The sequence below is a fragment of the Peromyscus maniculatus genome, chromosome 14 (assembly GCF_049852395.1).
Source record: "Peromyscus maniculatus bairdii isolate BWxNUB_F1_BW_parent chromosome 14, HU_Pman_BW_mat_3.1, whole genome shotgun sequence".
Classification (NCBI taxonomy): Eukaryota; Metazoa; Chordata; class Mammalia; order Rodentia; family Cricetidae; genus Peromyscus; species Peromyscus maniculatus.
Window position 1 is genome coordinate 48,881,312 of NC_134865.1, and position 20,224 is coordinate 48,901,535.

At 52.4% G+C, this 20,224-nt stretch overlaps 1 protein-coding gene across 2 annotated transcripts in view; it reads right to left on the reverse strand.

Moving 5' to 3' along the window:
* The window catches only part of Sptb (spectrin beta, erythrocytic), a 129,717-nt gene that overhangs the window by 25,853 nt on the left and 83,640 nt on the right, over positions 1–20,224 (reverse strand). For both annotated transcript variants that reach the window (XM_006973141.4, XM_076550901.1), the window contains exons 11-23: positions 19,788–19,946; positions 18,518–18,820; positions 17,760–17,910; positions 16,065–16,935; positions 14,290–14,427; positions 7,470–8,226; positions 6,902–7,104; positions 6,707–6,797; positions 5,572–5,718; positions 3,856–4,119; positions 3,288–3,494; positions 2,788–2,877; positions 605–883 (exon numbers count right to left, since the gene is read on the reverse strand). In XM_006973141.4, the coding sequence (XP_006973203.1) occupies positions 605–883; positions 2,788–2,877; positions 3,288–3,494; positions 3,856–4,119; positions 5,572–5,718; positions 6,707–6,797; positions 6,902–7,104; positions 7,470–8,226; positions 14,290–14,427; positions 16,065–16,935; positions 17,760–17,910; positions 18,518–18,820; positions 19,788–19,946 (3,660 nt within the window). The remainder of the gene's footprint in view (positions 1–604; positions 884–2,787; positions 2,878–3,287; positions 3,495–3,855; positions 4,120–5,571; positions 5,719–6,706; positions 6,798–6,901; positions 7,105–7,469; positions 8,227–14,289; positions 14,428–16,064; positions 16,936–17,759; positions 17,911–18,517; positions 18,821–19,787; positions 19,947–20,224) is intronic.

Sequence of the window (20,224 nt, forward strand, 5' to 3'; positions counted from 1 at the left end):
ATACTCCTTCCCTTTGGAAAGCTGTGGTTGAGCTCTGGGGAGCCACGATGAGGGGGAAAGCCACACACCTTCCCTGCCTGTTCCTCTGACTCCTAGGAGGGCTGTTCCCAGCTCCTCTCTCAACTCCCCAGAGTCTAATGTTGTGTCCGACCCTCCTTTTGAGCCCAACTCCAGCAGTCTGTCCCCGTGAAAACATCCTAGGTCCTGGAAAGCTGGCTCAGAGGAGGTAACCTCATCCTCCAAGTCCCTGAAAGTGACAGTGGCTTTGCTGGGAGAAATAACTGGGTTATTACAGTCTTGAGAGACCCCCTCCCTTATATCCTCTATCACCCCATCTTGCAGCATGGCCACAATATAATATGAAGGGCCCTTGGGTGGACCACCTACTGGTGGTTAGGTGAGAAACCTGGAGGGATGTTCTTAATGAGGTGGAATGCCCTAAGGAGGCATCTCAGGAGAGCGGGAGGATTTGTAGATTTCCTGCACGCCCATACCTGGTCTTTTCTCCTCATACACCAGGACTTCCGGGCTCCCCAAGAGCTCGCCCACCCCAGCTCTGTCTATCTGCTTAGCACTTGGGCTAGCCGCCTCTGCTCCAGCGTACCTTCGGGGGCTCGTCAGAGAACACATAGAGCTCCTGTTCGCTGATCCAGGCTTCGGCCTCGCCCGCGTCCAGGTAGTACTGCTGTGCCTCATGGGCATCCCGAAGGCGCTGCAGCCGGCCAGCTGCTGCCTCGCGCAGCGTGTCCCAAGAGCCCTGCAGACGCCCCAGGCGCTCCTCGATGTCTTGGCAGTCGATCTCTGCTGCCTCCACCAGCTGCCGCCCTCGCTGGAGCACATCCTCCACCCGTGGTGCGTGGCCGAGGATCTCATTCTGCAGGGTCTGTGGCCAGAGGAAAGACTCAGAGGCAGAGCCGGAAGAGGAAGCCAGGGCTACACACAGTAGGAGCCTCTTCCCCTGCCCTCCTGCCAGAGCAGAGCAAGTGACAGCCTTAACACGATGGTGGCGGGATGCTAAGCACTCCACATGCGCCCTCCCTACACGCGTGTGCAATTCCCCTGAAGCTGGTGCAGGACGGTGTGAAGGTAGGGTTGAGATTGAAACACAGATCTATCAGATTCCAAAGTCTTTGTTTTTAAAAGTTACTTTTTTACTTATGTGTTTGAGTGTATGCCACATGTGTGCAGGTACCCATAGACACCAGAAGGAGGCGCTGGATTCCCTTGAATGAGAGATGCAGATAGTTGTGTGCTGTCTGATGGGGGTGCTGGGAACTGAACTCAGGTTCTTCAGAAGGGCAGTAAGTTCTCTTAACTGCCAGGCCGTCTCTCCCTCCAGGACCACCCTCCCCCAACCCTAGCACCCTACTTTTTGAGATAGGGTCTTGTAGAGCTCCGGGCTGGCCTTGAACTCATGATCCTTCTGCCACCACCATGCCCAGAAACTGGGGTTACAGGTGTCCACCACATGCCCAGTGAGTGTATGTGGATCTGGCCCATGGCTTTACGCATGCTCGGCAAGGTTTATCATCTAAGCTACATCCACAGGCTAAACTGTGCTCTGGACCACTCCCTATTTGCATCCGTAGAGCTTGATTTTAGGTGTCTGTGCTGGGGGAAAGGAAAACAACTTCAAAGTGGCCGACTGCCGTCTTCTGTTAGCATGCTTTGTTGTGCTGGGTAAAAGAAAAGCGGGGAGCTGGTGGCTACCCCTCAGGAAAAGCTTTAGCTTTTATTTTTCTCTATTTCTATGGCTCAGGTCTGAACTGTGCAGGATTATTTCTTGTCTGAGCCAAAATGGCCCTTCCCTCCCTCTCTGGTGACCGGGTTACCGTTTTTTCTTCAGGACACCCTGATACTTGATCCCCTTTCCGGATCCTAGAGGCCCAGATAGCTCCGGCTTATGTGTATACTCTTGGGTTTCTTAGACCTGTTTCCTCCCTCTTGACAATTAATTCCCTCTGACCCTTGACAACCATTTAAAGGCAGGAGCAAGGACAGGGTGTGAGCAGACCACCAACTTCCAGCACTTGAAACATACGTGAGTAACGGTACGCACCAGGACCTACCCTGCTGGAGTGTGCATCCTATCTTACACCCAGATTCTCGATTTCTAGAGAAAGGAAGGCCTGCGGCCAACCCCAGGCCAGGCATGAAGCAATCCCACACAGCTGGCTGTCTTAGGATTTAGGCTCCCTCTACCGCCCCGACAGGGGAAGTGTATGGTGTCTGCCTGTAATTCAGCTGGGAGTAACGAATCTGTTCTAAGACAGCGGATCAGTAGATGCTTGCTTCTGGGACTCAAGAGTCCAAATCCAGTGGCTTTATAATGGGGTTGTGCCTCACAGAGATGGTCATGTGTCCAGAAGAACAGGGTCTACATACCCTGAGGACCCTGCATATGCCAAGCTTAGCCCCAGAAGAAGGCTAGGCAGTGCTTCGGTGCTGGTGGCATCCTTGTGGGAGGCTACCAAAACCAGGACCGTGACGGCACATGGACCTCCTCCCCACACTCTCTCAAGCCAGGCACTCATCTGAGCCTGGTAGAATCTGGTGGTCCCAAATCTCCAAAATCACTTCCTTCCTCTGTGATCCTCCCAGAATCCTCTCTGCGGCCGCGGAAGTCCCTTTCCGCACTGCTACTTGAGATGAAGTTCGGGGACTGAAAAGCCTGCCGCCATCAGGAGCAATAATCTGCTGTCACCAGCCTTCTGCACATCAGAGCGCGGCTGGGCCCCCTGGGAACCAGCAGGGGGCAGATGCGCTCGCTGGTGAGGTGAGACTCACCTGGTTCTTCTTCATGAACAGCTGCACGGTTTGCAGATTAGTGCCAAAGTCAGCTGACTGAGCCAGAGGTAGTCTCTCTTCCACCCAGAGCTGCAGGGACCAGAAGGCAGGAAGCAGGCTGATAATAATCACAGAGAGCTACCCCTTTTCCACACACCCTCCCCCAAAGAGCCAGATAAGGTGCTGCCCAGCTCTTCCCAACACCCCCATTTTACAGACAGATATTTCAAGCCAACTTTCCAAATAACCTGTTCAAGTGGGATCTTGATCCCAAAGTCTGACTGACCAGTACTAACAAGTGACTTGTAAGTTACCATCCAAACAGTGCCTGCCCTGATTTTTCTATTTAGTGCACTCTCCAAAGCAACCCTATGAGGTGAGGGGCGAGATGACCAGTCATCTGCTGCCAAGATTGCTCTGGACAGCAGCCAGCTCCCCCCCCCCCCCCCGTGGCAGCTGGCACCTCAGCTCTCGGGGCAGAGAGGCTGCAGCCCACTCACCGTCTCATCCTCCAAGTCCCGGCTGATCTGTAGCTTGGCTTTGGATAATTCCAGCTGCTTCTTCCTCCTCCCCAGAGGTTCTAGAAGGTCTAGGAACCGCCTTTCGATGCTCACGTCTGTGTCTCCTGCCTCCGCTCCCAGCGAGGGGGCATCGGCAAAAAGTTCCTCCAGTTCCTCCTTCCGCAAATTCACTTGGTCCTCCACTCGCTGGGACACAGGAAACAGGGTCAGTACTGTCTGTGACACCTGGACACGGGCCGTCCCTCCACCCACCCACTTTTCCACCGTCCTTTAAGGCCCTTTTAAAGTGCAGCCTCCTCCAGGAAGTTTCCCTGGTTGCCTCCACTCAGTCTTTCCTTCTATATTTCTCATGCCTCTTTTTTTTTTTTTAACCAGATGCTTGTCCTACCCATTGCAAAAAGGTAGGAGATGGCTTCTGGATCAGGAGGCACTTCTGCATAATACTAACAGAAGAAGCACTTACTTTTAAGGTTTCAGGTTGGCTCCCTAAGATCCCTTCTCCCCCAACACTCTCACTACAGCCCAACACTACAGCCTCCTCACATGCCTTCAACTTAGCCAACATCCGGTTGACAGTGGTCAGATCCTTGCCCAGGTCGTCGGATCGTAGCTGGTCCTCCATGGCACCGATCCATTTGTTAAGGTCGGCATGGGTCTGCAAGCGCAGGTCAGAGCTTCGGGCGGCTGAGAGTTGTTCCGTCTTCGCCTTTGTGGTCGTCTGCAGCTCATCCCAGAGCTTGTGCAGGGCGTCCAGCCTCTCTGACACCACATCCGTGAACTGGGGCTTCTCTGCCATCAGCTGCCTCCCTTCCTGTAGGGGAAGGAGGAGAGCTCACGCTCATCTTCAGGGGCTTATGAGGGGCCCCACTCCAGACAGCCCTGAAGGGAGGTCATTGAGGGCAGGAATTGACACAGACCTTAGGTGAGGCCCCCAGCCAAACACTCTGAACCTCTAAAGTTACCTACAGGGGAGTATGGGGCAGGGAGAGCAGAGTTTTGGCAAATGACTCAAAGAGACCCCAGCACAAGGGGGCTGATCCTAAAAGAAATATTCTAGATTCCCTCAGAAGCCAGCTTGATAACACAGGCCTATAACCCATTCAGAAGGGTGAGGCCGGAGGACAGTGAGTTGAAGGCTGGCCTGATGTACAAAATTGAACTAAAAGCTAACTTTGGCAACTTAGTGAGACCCTGTCTCAAAATCAAAAACCCAAAAGGGATAGGGTGGGAGCTCTGACTGAATGGAAGACGTTTAGTCCCTGGTTATCCCTCCCCTAGGAATGAATAAAAAAAATAAAAATAAAAATCCATCCAGGAACCAGGTGTAGTGTACACAGCAGGAATCTCCAGACTCAGGAGGCTGAAGCAGGAAAGATCATGAGTTCAAGGCCAGCCTGGGCTACAGAGCAAAACCATAAAAACTAATAATAATGAATAAACTAATAAACAGATCAGGTCTAGGTACTCATAGCATGGGAACCTCTTTCAAGTTCTGAAAGTAGTGTTTTTGCCTCAGGGACGGGCTGGTCACTGGGGCTGCCTGATCTGGTTTCCCTGTATGAATGTCCGTGTTTTGGGTGTGGACGGTATACCAGGCCTTGGCTCTAGGCATATATTCTATTAATGGTGGTCAATATTATCAATGGCCTCACAATTGACAAACCCTGCCCTAAGTGTTTTATCTGTCTGCAAGCACACAGTGCTCACAACTCAACTGGTAAGAGCTACTGTCCTCATTTCAGAGAGGAAGAGCTGAGCAGGGAAGAGAAGTCAGTCTGGCTCCAGAGGCTAGGCCCTAACCACTTGGCTTCATGCGGACACTGGGCCCACTTCTTCCCAGACAGCCACTGCAGGGAGAGCAAAGGGACATGATTCCCAGGTGTGACTCCTGCCCACTTTGACCTGTGCCACAGGAGAGTCTAAACAGATGGGCCCCATGGTTCCATCCACAAGGGCAATGAATGGCTGCTTCCGGGTAGTTTTGCCCATCCAACCAACAGGGAACACGGTCCTGGAAGGCTAACAGAGACCACTGCCTCCCGGCTACTGGATGCTGAACCCCGACTGCTCTCACCCGGTTTTACGAGTCTAGCTATAACAGAAACACTAAAGTTCTCATTATGGTTTAGAGGAGGTTTTATTTTCACTGCCGAGTTCTACGCAGTCCAGAAAGCTGCAGGACAGTGTCCGTGTCAGGGATGAAGCCCCCGCCACAGGAGCATATCTGAGCAGAGAGCCGGCTACCGCTCGCTCTTCTACGTACCGCGTCAATGTTCTCAAGCCACCCTTGATGTGAAGCCAGTTCTGCCATAAATGCCTGGTGCTTCATCCATTTGTTGTGAAGGTTGCGTGCCTCGTCATAGGAGACATCTGGAGATGTCAGCAGCTTGTCATTGATCCAGAGAGTGAGCTGTGGGCAGACACAGGAAGCCCCGTGGTTTCTGAGTGTGCCGCTTTGGCAAGGCAGGATCACGAGTCTCCCACCGCTAGCTGCAGAGGGAGAAGGTCAAGGGGATGCCCAGGTCTTCCTCACTGGAGTTTGTGTGGCTGTGAGATGGTCTGTTCTTTCCACAGCTCCAGGCCCTAGGACAAGGCCTGAGATGCTGCAGTAACTCAACACATTCTTAGTAGATGGGTAGGCGGATAAATCCATCCTGACAGTGGGTGATAAGTAATTAAGAAACACTAAGAAGATGTTACATGAGGAAGAGGTTAACAGCAACTACAATTAATGAGGGGAAGGGAGAGCTGTGTGTCCAATACTTCCAAGATGTTCCGGCATCATGCCAAGCCTGGCTTGTCCCAAGGGTAAAGGTAGATGGAAACAGAGTTACATGGGCTGAGAGGAAGCCCTAAAATGAGAGCAGGTAGGGTGCCAGAGAGAGTCCCAGTGCATGTGGGGAGTCCCATTGGCAGACCTCCTCCTCAAGGTTCTTATCCATCTGCCCTCAGGGGGCCCAACAATCTGTTCACACCAGGGCTGAGAACTGTTCCCTAATTTCAGGGCTCAGGACAAAATGAAGATGCTCAAAAGCATTAGAGATCTCACGTCAGCATCCACAGGGCATTATGTTAGGGGCCTGTGTGGGTGCTGTGTAGACCCCACATCCTTGCCCAGAGCCCTGTCTAGGCCCTAGGTGACTCCAATCAGAATGTTCTCAGACTGCTCTTGGAGAGCCTTGTCCTAGATGGGGTAAATCAAAGGATGACATCAGACTTGGGAGTTGAGGGTGGAAAAGAACTGTGGAACAGAAGGCTTCAAGGAATATTAAGCTAGGTACCCCAAGTCCCCAGCTCACGAAATGCCACCAGTCTTGGGTGAGACGGGAATCCTATGGCCTCTCACCTCTGAGCCCTTCTGACTGAAATCTGAGAATCACCCCAGCTCTTGGCCTCACCTCCTTGCAGTTCTGGAGGAAGTTCTGCAGCTCCAGGTTGTCTTTGAGGAGAACCGTAGCCTCCTGCGCCTTCTCACTGTTCTTCTTGTGCCTGGGAAGGCAAGGAAGCCGCACTAGCACCAGTCTGGGGTCCTGGCCTGGCACCCCCCTCCCCAGTGTAGCACAGAGTCTCGTGGTCCCAGGCGTGGGGCATACCTGTCTTCAATCAGCTGCACCTTCTCTTGGATCTTGTCCGAATACAGGTTGCCCTCGGCCACCAGCTTGTTTCCAGAGTCCACAGGACTCAAGACCTTAGAGCGGTTGTTTTCCATAGACACTAGGAAATCCTCAAACTTTCTGATCCCAGCCTCCGCGGCCGCCAGGGAATCTGGAGGCTCTAAGTGAGCCAGAGTGTATTCCTGTTAAAGCAAGGTTTCCAGAGGAGGCCTGAGGATGGGCTAAGCAGGAGTGCCGTGGGCAGCATGTGCAGGCTTCCAGTGCACCCCAAGAGTGAGTGCGCTCTATTCCCCAGGCATGGCCTCCCACTCCCACCCGGGGCATGGGCAGTGGTGGAAGCTACATGGAAGGGCAGTAACCCAGGGCAAGGCTCACTGCTCTAGCTTCAGAATGACCCCAAAACAAGGCAGCTTGGGACACGGGACCAGAAAGGGACATGACGAGGAAGGAATAGAGAGGCTTTCCTTTAACTGGTGACTATGAAGAGTTCACACTATTAAGTCTCCTGAGGGACTCCTGTGCCCCAGCCCTGTGTGCTTCTCCCTACCTGGTTGCTGAGGATGGCTTCAGCCTGCTTGGCATCTTTCTGGAACTCTTGGAAGCCCAGGCACTGGGTGAGGGTGTGCCCTCGGCTCTCCCACATCCGCCACAGAGCATCCCAGCCAGCATCTAGGCCCTCTAGCCGCTGGCCCAGAAGCTGGTACTCTGGGTCGCTCTGGCCTTCGATCACCTTCTCCCCAGAGGCCTTGACCTGGTGGTACTTGTCTTTGTGCGCATCGACCTCTTCCTTAATGGCTGCATGCTGCTGTAGGAGCTGTTCAGCCTCTGGGAGTGACTCAGGCATGTCCTCAGAGGCCACTGCCTTTTGGGTCATCGACAGCCAGGTCTGGAAGTCATCCAGCTCCTGCAGGAAAGCCTGCAGCTTGCTGGCCTCCCCTAAGGAGAGCTCCTGACCCTGCAAGGCATCTTGCAGGCCTTTCCACAGCGTCTCAACATCCACTTGCCGCCGGCCAATGTCCTCCTTCTGCTCGGGGTGCGACTCCATCAGGTACTGTGACTCGCGTGCCAGGGCACTCACACGGTCCCGGATGGCCAAGACATCCCGCTCCAGCCCTGACAACTTGCGCTGGATGGCAATGACACCCGCCAGGTCCTGCCCCAGCTCCTTGGTGGACTCTACCACTTTTGTCTTGTCCATGATCCACCTGCTGGTCTCCTCACAGTCCACACAGTAGTTGTTCACTCGAAGAGCTGAGTCCACAGCCTCTCTTTGCTCGGACACCACTGCCTGGAAGGCCTGCCATCTGCCAGAAGAGAGACAGGCCAAGGGGAACAGATACCATGCTGTTTCCTCACATTTCCCATGAGTCTTCCCCACACACAGACCTCCTATGTTACCAAAAAAAAAAGTATTCACCAGTGGGTAAACAAAACTAACTTGTCCACTTTTACTCAAGATATATATGTAACAGAGAACCAGATTTTCTTCATTCTCAAGAGTCATATAATGATAGGATCCTAGCCATATGCCACGTTCAACCGGACTTCAGGCAAATGTGAACAGTCTTGGATCTACGATGGCTGGACTTTTGGCTAGTGTGAAGGTGATACACATTTTGTAGGAATTGTGCTCAGGTGTCGCCCCTTGCCGGAGCTGGAAGGATCAGGTATGATACTGTGGTGGTACCGGGCAGTGGCAGCAGGCTGCAGCTTCCAGTCAGCCGTGTGACCACGGGGCGAACAACCAACACTACAGAGTGCCAGCGGCTGAGCGAGGTGTGTGGCAGCTTTGGGATGCCAAGACTGGTCTTTGACTGTTGGTCACGGTGAGCCTCCTAGTTTAGTTTCCAGAGCAGCTAAGGCTAGTTCCACCATGTGTGGCCACACGTGTGTGTGTGTGTGTGTGTGTGTGTGTGTGTGTGTGTGTGTGTGTGTGTGACTGGTGTGGGGGGTGTATGTGCACACATGTGTGCGGAGGCCTGTGCCCTGTGTGCATACGTGGAGGCCACAGGATGATGTCAGGTGTTTCCCTCTGCCACCCCCCTTTTTTATTTTTTGAGATAGTCCCATATTAAACCTGAAGCAGTTTTGGCTAGGCCAGCTGGCTGGCAGGGCCAGCTGCCCGTCTCTGTCCTACCCCATCCCCATGCTTGGAATACAATTACGCTTAGCCTTGCCTGGCTTTTATGTGAGTGTTGGGGATTTGAACTTGGGTCCTCCTGCTTACATAGCAAGCTCTGTTACCCTTTTGCCGCTACAAATGCACTTTCTGCTTATGATACTAACAATGTACGGTGGGTTTATCAGGTTGTAACTCCATCACGAGCCAAAGAACACCTGCATACAATTTCCCCAGAGTTTTAGAAATGTTGGGAATATCTAGAAGGCTCACATTATTAACTTTAAGAATGCTTCTGGACACTCTCCAGCTTCCCTAGAGGAAGTTTGAAAATGCTCAAGGCCACATTTAAAGTACCCTAGGACCTGAGAACAAACAGGACATTGGGCTGGCGAAAAGAGAGGAAAGGGAGAAAGGGAGAAAGGAAGACTCCAGATAGGACTATGAGGACAGCGTGCAGCCACATCAACCTTCAGGTGTGACGTGGCGATGAAATGGGAAGTAGACTGAGCTCTGGCGAATGGCCTGGAGTCCTTCAGTTAGTCCGAGGCAGCCAACAAACCTCGTTAGAAGAGTTGCCCATCAGCCAGGGCGGACCACTGGAGACACCTCCCTCGGGTCCGAGCTTACTCCCTCACTGCACACCATAGGAATACAGAGCTCACGAGAGTAAACTGAGTGCTTGTGTGGCAGTTTGAATGAGAAAGGTCCTCCCTAAGCTCAGGGATTTGAACACTTGGTCCCCTGTTGGTGGCACTGTCTGGGGGAGTTGAGGAACCTTTGGGAGGTGGAGCCTTGTTTGAGGAAGACCTTGGACCGGGTTCGAGTGTTTATAGTCCCGCCACACTTCCTGTTCACTCTTTCTGCTTCCTGCTTAGAGTTTAGAGTCTGAGCTCTCAGCTTCCTGCTCCGCTGCTGTGCCTTCCACTTGCTACCATGCCTTCCTACCTTATCCCTCCTTTTTATCCCTCTGGAGCCAGAAGCCCAAATAAACCCTCCCTGTTATACGTTGCCTTGGTCATGGCGTTTTATTACCACAACAGAAAAGTAACAAACACAGAGGATGGTAGCAGAAATCGGCTGTTGCTCTGAAGAACCCGACCATGGCATTTTTTTGGAGAAATGTGAAAAGAAGACTTTGGAATTTCGGGCTAGAAAAGCAGTTGAACATTGTAAGTAGAGTTTAACAGGCCACTCCAGCAGCAGCCTGGAAGACAGCGCTGAGAGAGGTTTGGACCTGAGCGGCCCAGCTCAAGAGGTTTCAGAGGAAGGCAAGGCCATTAACAGCATCTGGCTCAGAGACCATTCCTGTAATATTCTGGCAAATGCCCATGTCATGAGAACTTGCCTGAGGCTAAATTTAACAGTAATGACCTAATTTCTTCAGTGAAGGAAATCTCAAGACTACATAATGTTTGTCCAGTCTGTGGCCTGGGTATTGCCGACAGTGTTTATGCAGGTTTACCACGACAGCGGGCAAGTGAGGCAGAGAGAAACACAAAATGTACAGTTCAGAGAGAAAAAGAGCACCACGCAGCTTAATCTGCCGGCTAAGGCACGTGCTGGGAGAGGTTGGTAAGATTAGCGCCATGAAGGAGAGGCTTTTTCTGCACTGGAATAAAGGGAAGTGTGCCCTCAGGGCAAGACCCCACCCAATGAAGTCCCCAACTTGTGAAAGAGAGCATAAAGCTTGTGTGTGTGGGTGCACGTGCGCGTTTCTAATTGCAAACAAAAGCTGCTGCTAATACAATTCAAGGCATCAGGGTCCATCCCAAGCTGCTAGCCCAACTTAGCAGTGTCCTCTACATGGTGCTGACTTGAAAGGCACGGGGATATAAGAATGAAGAGGTCAGGGCTGGAGAGATGGCTCAGAGGTTAAGAGCACTGGCTGTTCTTCCAGAGGTCCTGAGTTCAATTCCCAGCAACCACATGGTGGCTCACAACCATCTACAATGAGATCTGGTGCCCTCTTCTGGTGTGCAGGCAGAACACTCACTGTATACATAATAAATAAATAAATCTTAAAAAAAAAATAAAGTAAGGTCACTATCTTAGTTTGTCAAAAAAAAAAGAATGAAGGGGTCATGGATTCTTCCTCGTTGTTTCAAAGAGCCACTGAGCCGGGCGGTAGTGGCGCAAGCCTTTATTCCCAGCACTCGGGAGGCAGAGCTAGGCGGATCTCTGTGAGTTCGAGGCCAGCCTGGGCTACCAAGTGAGTTCCAGGAAAGGCGTAAAGCTACACAGAGAAACCCTGTCTCAAAAAACCAAAAACCAAAAACCAAAAAAACAAAAAACAAAAAACAAAAAGCCACTGAGGCCAGGCAGCAGGCGACAAGGGAAACCCTACATTAGACCCTGAGAGGGCCAGAGGTTTAAGAGGTCATAACGTGGAGCTGGAAGAGTGAAGTCTGGGTTGTAGTGGAAATCCCAAGATGTTGGTGATGCCAAGAGCTACCCACGGGGTGGGGGGGGTGGGGGGGTGGGGGGGTGGGGGGGTGGGGGGGTGGGGGGTGGGGGTGGAACCAGCCCAAGAGAGAGAAGAATGCTGCAGACCGCAAAGCCAGAGAGGTGGGGCTATCCAGGCCTTTGATGTGGGACCTGGAGCTACGGGATTTGGGGTCTGCCCTGCTGAGCTTTGCTCTGGCCCTGTGTTTCTTCACTGTGCCCCCCACTCCTCCCCTTCGGAATGGAAATGCATATTCTGCGCCATTATATGTTGGAATTGATTATAGAATTTGGTTTTCGCTTTATCAGGGACTTATAGTTAAGAGACTGCCTCGAGTCTCCAGAGAGACTTTGGACTTTTAAGCAGTCTTGAGACTCAGAGGCTGTGGGGGCTTAGGAAGTGGGACTACGTGCATTGTGCATTATGATGTGGCATGAGTCTTTGGGGTCAGGGAGCGGGATGTGGTGGTTTGAATGAGAAATGTCCCTCATTCATAGATTTGGGCACTTGAACACTTGGCCCCCAGCTGGTGGCCCTGTCGGGGGAGGCTGGTGAGCCTCTGGAGGAGTGGGTCTTGCCCTACTTCCTGTTTGCTCTCTCTGTTTTGTGTTTGATGACGATGAATGAGGACGCTGCGGGCTTATGTATTCGCTACACTATGCTTCTAACTGTTGTTCTGGGTGTATATTCTACTTAAATTTTTTTTGTAAACAGTATGCTGTGTTTGCCAGACCCTGCTTCATACGCTTATGTTTATCACGTCATTTCTCGGCATCACTTTCCTGATGTTTGACTGAATCTGGATCTAGTTTTTTAATGGTGGTACCGGGGATTGAACCCAGATCCTGTGCACGCTAAGTACACTGTACCATTAACTTACATCCCTAGCTATCTCATGCTATTTTGTTTACTATGGTCTTGAAGCAACGGAATATGGACCATACAGCCCAGGCATGTAGGGGTTATGCCCTTGAGGTTACGTCAGTGCATTCTATGATGCCCACACAGTGACAAAACTGCCTAATGACACATTTCCAATAAGGTATTCCTGGTGTTCAGCATTTCAGAACTGCTAATTATAAATACAAGGTAAGAGGGGCTGGAGAGATGGCTCAGTGGTTAAGAGCACTGGCTGCTCTTGCAGAGGACCTGGGTTCAGTTCCCAGCACCCATATGGCAGTTCACAACCTTTTAGAACTCCAATTCCACGGGATAGAATTCCCTCTTCTGACCTCTGAGGGAACAGGTATGAATATGGTACACATATAGACAGACACAAAAAAAAATGACTAAATCTTTAAAAAAATAAACACAAGGTAGGATGCAAAGCCCAGAACCAGAGGAAGGCGGGGGTATTTTCAACTGGTAAATAAGCCTGGCCTGGGCGAAGCATGGCCAGGATTTGGGATATGTAGTTGGAAGAATAAGCATATCCCCAGAAGGGAGCAGAGGTGGGAAGTGGCCCTCTGGTGGGGGTAGAGAGGGAATGTGAGATGAATCGGGGCACGTCTTGCTATCTCTGAGGAGCTAAGCCAGAATCCTTAACACGTCCAAATTCCAAGGAGACAGACTTCCACCATTCAACATCAGTCCACACAGTCTAACCAAAGGAGCTGGTCCCAAGTGGGGTGAACTACACGGTCAAGAAGTGGCCTTCCCTCCTCTGCTGGACGGGAGGGGTTTCCAGGCCTCTCGACTCTTAGACTCGATGGAAACTATCTCATCATTCATTCTGTGCCTCAGTTCTTCTTCTCTAGCCTGAGAATGGCAACTGCCTGGAAGTTTTTCAGTTGAGGTGGTGGTGGGGGAGGGGATGCCTTAGACTTTGTAAATGTCAGCATGCTGGGACTGCAACGCATGCCTGGCTGGCAAGTTCTTCCTGCCTGGGAGTTTCTCTGGTTTAAACTGATCTAACTGTTTCACTTAAAAAGCAGCTCCAAAAAATTCTTCCCTCCCCCATACATAGACAGTACCCATAAGCCTAATAAAGAGAATTAACATCAGACTTGCAGACCCCAGCCTTGGATGCTAAGACAGACGGTCAGCCGCATTCCAGTGGCTCCAGAGCATCCCTTTCAGCTTGGGGTTCCCAACAGGCTCCCAACAGTCCCTGCGGTTTCTTCACAGCTGGCTAGTCCCTAAGTCTACATTCTGAATGGCCTTAAGCAGAACAAAGCTCATGCACAAGTACCTGCAAGGGGCCAGCCAGGGTTAGGGAGATGGAGTGAGCGTGGAGCATTGCGCATGCGGGGTCGAGGTAAAAGCAGAGAATGCAAGCATTTGCTCTGTCCTCAAAGATCCTCCAGGAACCGATGAGCAATTATGCCCTGCTCTGAAAGCAGCCCCTCTCTAAAGGCTCCTCGGGGCCTGCTTTTAGTTCCAGTCCTGAAGCTTGCCCAAGGCGCCCTGCTAATTCTCTTTACCAAGCCAACCTTATTATCGATGCTGCATTCTGGCCCAGGCAGGGACGTTCTTTTATGGACAGTACTTAAGAACTCTCAGAAAGCAATTTCCCATGTCCAGGAATGTCTGGGGAAATATGGCAAAGTACCACGTGGCCTACTAACGGTCTGCACACTTAGAATATCCCTCTCATCACAGCTGCATGGACATCCGCTCTCCTCCTCCAGATACTCTCTCCTCCATGACACTTACGGTAGCATAGACATTTACGGTAGCCCCAACACTAGCCACGAGATCGGCAGAGAAGACCAGGAACATTTAAAGCTGGGGCCATTTCTCTAGGTGTATGTCGGGTACTAGGAGAAAGCTCCCCAGAGCCAAGCCCCGCCCACTCCCCACCTCTTGTTCAGGCGATCCTGGTACTGTTTCACCTCCCCGCTGCGTGGGTGGCCACTCTCTACCAGGTTGTTGGCAGCGAGGTTCACACCGTCAATCTGAGCCATCAAGGTCTTCATCTCCTGGTCCAGGATGTCAAACCTGATAGGGATGGAGAACACGAGGAGCAGTGAGTGGCAGTGGAGCCACCGGTTTCCAGTTGTTCCCAGCCTCCAGATGTGCAGCCCTGCTTCCTCACAGCACATCCTGAGTGTTTTGTCCAGGGGAGGGAGGAAGGGAGGGAGGCAGACAGGCTGGTACACCCTAACTTTTGGTTCGATAGGTTCAGTGTCATGTCTGGGTATTTCTTGACCAAGTTAGGAGATGGTTCTCCTTCCTTCCTTCCTTCCTTCCTTCCTTCCTTCCTTCCTTCCTTCCTTCCTTCCTTCCTTCCTTCCTTCCTCCCTCCCTCCCTCTCTCTCTCTCTCTCTCTTTCTTTTTTCTGGAGCTGAGGATCGAACCCAGGGCCTTGTGCTTGCTAGGCAAGCGCTCTACCACTGAGCTAAATCCCCAACCCCAGGAGACGGTTCTTTACTATACAGGTAACAACTCCACAGAAGAGCCTGTAAGGGGTTACAGTGTTGGGGTTGGCAAGGGAGTCGGTCACCCCAAGGACCATCTGCCGCACCTCCATGGTCTTGGCTGCTGTTCTACCCTAACTCTGGTACCCAGGAATGCGGGCTGAAGCCACCCTTCCCTCAGATGCTTCACTGCTGGGATGGGTGGGTAAGGGATGGCTGCTAGGGAAGAAGGCCAGCTCCTCCTGGGAAGAGTCCAGCACCCTCTAGCACAGCGGTTCCCACCCTGTGGGTTGAGACTCCTTGGGGGTCGACTGGCCCTTTCTCAATGCATAACAGTAGCATGATGACAGTCACGGAGCATCAACGAAACGTTTTATGGGTGGGGGTCCCCACAACATGAGGAACTGTATTCAAGGGCGGCATTAGGAAGGCTGAGAACCAGGGCTCTGGCGTGAGTGTAGGGCTCCCTCGGCATCACTCCAGGGAGTAGCCCCTGCTGCCCCGTGACGCTTGGATGACATGCTAGGCCTCTGAGATGCTGCCAAGCCTGAATGCCTGCCCCCACCCACAGCTGGAACACACCTCCTCTCCATCACCTGACCACTCCTCCATCCACAGATGCCCCCCCCTCCACAGCCTGAACATCCCATTCATATGCAGCCTGAGCATGTCCCCTAATCACAGTGGGAGCACCCCTCCATCTACTAACTCAACACCAACCACCCCCTCAGCCTGAGCATGCCACAACCCACCGAGCAAGATCACCCCCCCCCACACACACACACAGGATGAACTTGCCCTCCCGACCCCTATCCAGGGTGCTGATGGAATCAGAATACCGGAAGTGAAAGTAGTAGCCTCAGAAACTTGTCTGTCAACTGGTGTCTGTGGCCCCTTGGAGTTCTCTGGCTGCAGGACTAGCATAGATTTAAAGACAACAGAGTCCCAGCCCCTCAGCCCCCATGTCCACAGCACCTCCATTTTGCCTGTGTTCTGCGCTCAGAATTCATCTGAGCAAAGGCTGCTATGGCTGAGAAGCAACCGAATAAAGAAAAATCCCCTTTGTCTCAGGAAGTTTGAAGGCGCCCTTGGGCGAAGTATTGGACCCGCCCCTACCCCCCACCCCAGACCAAAACTCAACTCCCGATGCCTGCCCTTTAAGTACTGGTCTCTCAAAGAGACCCCTCCCTGCTGGGTCTGAGGCTGCGTCTCTCTGACCTGTGCTGCACCACCTCCAGGTCCTCCAGGGTGTTGGGGATATCCATCTGGTTCAGCCACTTCTCCTTCTCGCCCATCCACAGCTCACAGGCATCCGACTCCCCAAACACCGTGTACAAGTCCAGGGCGTCCTGCAGCCGCTGCCCGCGCAGGATCGACTGAGCCAACACCTGCTCGTAGAGCTTCCTGAGGGTCTGCAGGCGACTTGTGACATCCGGGGAATCTCTGAACTCCTCAGGGAAGCCCTGGGCTTGGCTCTCCAAGTGCTCCATCACCCCTCGGCTCTCCTCCAGCTCCTCCAGAAAGTCCTTGTGCTTCTTTCCCAGGGCTCTTGTGGCGCCTTCATCTTGCCCTACGTCTTCGCCGGAGAGCAGCCGGTGAGCATCCTGCAGCCAGGCCTTCAGGTCGTCAGCGTCGCCCTGGAACTGGAAGAAGTCCTCGGCGTTCTGCAGGTCCTTCTTTCGAAAGTCGGCCAGCTCTTTCAGGTGGTCCCACTGGGCCGATACCTCCTTGACACGGTTCTCGATCTGCGGATGTCCAAACTGCTTTTGGGCCACCATACCCTCAGCCTCCTGGAAGATCTGCTTCAGGTGGGCATCCAGCCCACGGAGCTCATCCTCAAAGGCCTTGTGCTTTCGCTGTAAGAGGAGCACACTGGTCAGGTCCTTGCCGTAGTCCAGGGAGGAGTAGATCTGCTCCTTCTCCTTGATCCAGCTCTCGGCCTCATCCATCTCCCAGAAGAACTTCCAGAGTCGCTTGGACTGCTCCAGCTGCACCTTCCTTCCGGCGGCCATGTTGCTGAGTTCTCCGAAGCACTGCTCCAGGTGGTTGACGCGGTCCTGGATGACCTGGGGGTCACAGGGCTGGTACCCTGGAGGAACAGGAGGAGGAAGACGAAGACAGGGAAGAGATTCATTGACTGGGAAGCGGGAGGTCAGAACCACACAGTCCTAAAGCTTCCCTCTCCTAGGGTCTCGGGGACCTTGTGTGCAGTAGGCAAATGCTCCACCACTGAGCTGTCTCCAGCCCTTCAAGGTCCTTTGGGATTGGATGCATGGATTCCCAGTTACTTGGAGGACAGGCTGGATTTTTCTTTTCTTTTTTTTTTTTTTTGGTTTTCTGAGACAGAGTTTCTCTGTGTAGCTTTGCGCCTTTCCTGGAACTCACTTGGTAGCCCAGGCTGGCCTCGAACTCACAGAGATCCACCTGGCTCTGCCTCCCGAGTGCTGGGATTAAAGGCATGCGCCACCACTGCCCAGCCAGGCTGGATTCTTTATAGCTGGTTCCCACCAAGCTTCAAGAATGAGGGAGATTAAAAGTTAAGTCGGTTCTTAGTAGTAATGTACAACGTGACATGAGGTTTTTAAAAAGCTCAGTTAAAGGTTTCCAGGAGGTAGTGAACTCTCTTATTTAAGACAAGAAACCAGAAACACAGTGTCAGACACCAGCAGAAAGATCGGAAGACAGACAACAGCTCATGGTGCTTATGGTGCTTATGGTCATCTGTCTGACTGTGGGCTGCCGAAACAGCTGGCCCTCGGGAGGGCACTGTTGCCCTTCAAGTTTTGTACAACATCACCTGAGGAAAGAGGCAGAATTCTAACGGTGGTTCTAGGTTTACCCAAGCGGGGAGAGGGGCCAGAGGACAGGATCTAGCATCAGAGGCCTCAGCAGAGGGGACACTCTTGGCCTCACCTTTCCCCTCAGTGAACTGCAGGGTGGCTGCTGTGATGGCCTTCACTTTGTCCCCCTGGATGGCAATATCGGCCTCCATTAGCTTGTGCTTCTGAAGCAGGTCTTCCACCTCTAATAGGTGCTTCCCGAACTCAGCAGACAAGATGTGAGCCTGGCAATGGGCAACGGCAAGTGAGGAGAACGGACCCCCCAGAGGGTGTGCGTGCATCTTAGCCCGGGGTCGTGGATACAGCGGGGAGGCGCCTGCTGCTTGGGACAGGAGATGTGGCAGAGGATTTCCTGCAAAAGGGTGCCCTCTGGAATCGTCCATGGAATGCCCTACAAAATCTCAAGCTTCACACTCATCTATATCATCCTTTTCCAGGTCTGGTGCCTGGGCATGTTTATTTTTAGAAAGTCCATGGTCAATTTCACGCCTACTTTCACCCAAGACCTCCTGGAGCAGAGGGAGAAATTCAGACTTCTTTGGTTTCCCCTGTGCAGAGGGGTCTGGATTTGAACCAGAGTCAAGCCCCAATTACTTGGAGCTGGATTCTCTGAGTTTTCATTAACACTTAATCTCTTCTAATTCCTGTAGGGTGGAGCTTATGTAACCACTAACCCAAGATTCCTGGGTTATTGGGGGATATTGTGAACATGGGCTAGTGACATCATTGTCCTTTCTCCATTGTGGCTTAGAGATATAACCGGAGGGCAGTTATGTAAAGAAAACACATGCTGACTATCACGGGGTGTGGGACGGGCAGCCTCAGGCCCACCTTGATCTCATCCATCCAGTCGATACTGTGTAGCATGTCCTGGAAGAGCTTCTGCAGGGCCAGGGTGGCCTCCAGCCTCTGGCGCCGGGATCGCAGCAGCTCCTGCAGGTAGCTCCACAGACGGAGGATGTTGTCCTTCCGGGCTATGATGCGCTTCTGGTCATGGTAATTCTCTTTCTCGAGCTCCTGGGCCAGATCCTCCAGGGCCTTTACCCGCTCCTCATAGGCAGCTGTGTCTGTCTCAATGGCTTCATGCTTCTTCTTGGCGGCCTCCACAGCTGCCAGGTCATACCCAAAGTTATCCTGCCCCCGAGGAGGAAAAAACAATCAACAAGCAAACAAAAGAGCAGCTCAGTCAGAGTCCCCTGGGCTCAGAAGCAGCGGGTCCCTGAAGCCCAGCTGCCAGATGGGAACAGCACATTTCTACAAAGCCGTTATCTCTGCCTTCCCCTGATGCCTGTCTTATCAGAGCAGTTTCCGAATGTCTCACAAGTACCTCTAAACGCCCCCAATTTGACAGTCTGCACCACACATGCAGGTGAGGCTATGTGTCCATTAGAGTCCTCTGGTGACCTGCTGGTTCTTCTCACCCTGCCTTGAGAGGACCGGTCCATTTCTGGGCAGGCGGGGCAGCTTAGACTAGCATGTCTCATCGATGCAAACAGATGGTTTACCCACACACTATCTGGGGCGCACGTACACTCTCCAATGCTCTTAGAACACTCGCTATCCCCTTAACAGACAGAATTTAATTTGATTCTAAGCTCTAAGTGGGAGGGAACAGATGCTCCGATGGAGAATCAGCCCTGGGGTTCACTGTTAGCCAGTGAAATATGTCCCAGACCTGGAGGCCAAGAAACCAAAGGCACACTCTGATTTAATTCTGTTCCCAGAGAAGAATCATTAATATCAACTCTGACTCCTGGGTCTATTGATGCTACAGCCTACACAAGACACCTTGGGGGGCTGTTCTAGTAATGTGAGACTCTGTTCTAAGATGGAGACTTAATATGGGCTGGGGGTATAACTCAGTGATGGAATGCTGCGTCTCATGGTGTAAGGTCCAGGGTTGGACCTCTAATGACAGGTAGTGAGACAGAGAGAAAGAGAGAGACTTAATATATCCTAGGGTTTCTCTTCAGATGTAGGTTTGGTCCAACCAAACACTGGCTGCTGCTAAGACTGGCTTGGGCTCCAGTTCCATCGCTATCAGTGGTCCAAAGCGCGTCCCCTCTCCTGCCACCACACACACGTGCGCGTGCCCTCTTACCTGGGTCACCAGGCGCTGGTTCTCACTGAGCCACGTCTCTCTCATGGCAGCCTTTCGGTCGAAGCGCCGTGCTAGCTGTTCCAGTTTCTCCTGACGAATGAGCTCGCTCCTCAGGGCCAGCTCCCTTTGGTACTCTGCTTCCTCCAGGCTCTCCCAGGCCTGCATGGGCAAAGGAGAATTCTTGGGGAACGGGAAGAATATGTGGGCTTGGGGTTGTCTCTTTCAGCCGATACTGGGTGACTATATGAATCCAGGGAGATCCTGCCACTATGGGGTACAGTGGTAGCAGACTAAAGTTTAGTAACATCCTTTGATTTTTTTGTCCGGGCCAGACCAGCCAGGCTTCCCAGCTCCACCTCTCCTAAGCCTGCCTCCGACACTGGCTTAATAATATAAAGGTTTCCACCTCTGTGGATGCTCAGCAAATCCTTGTTGAC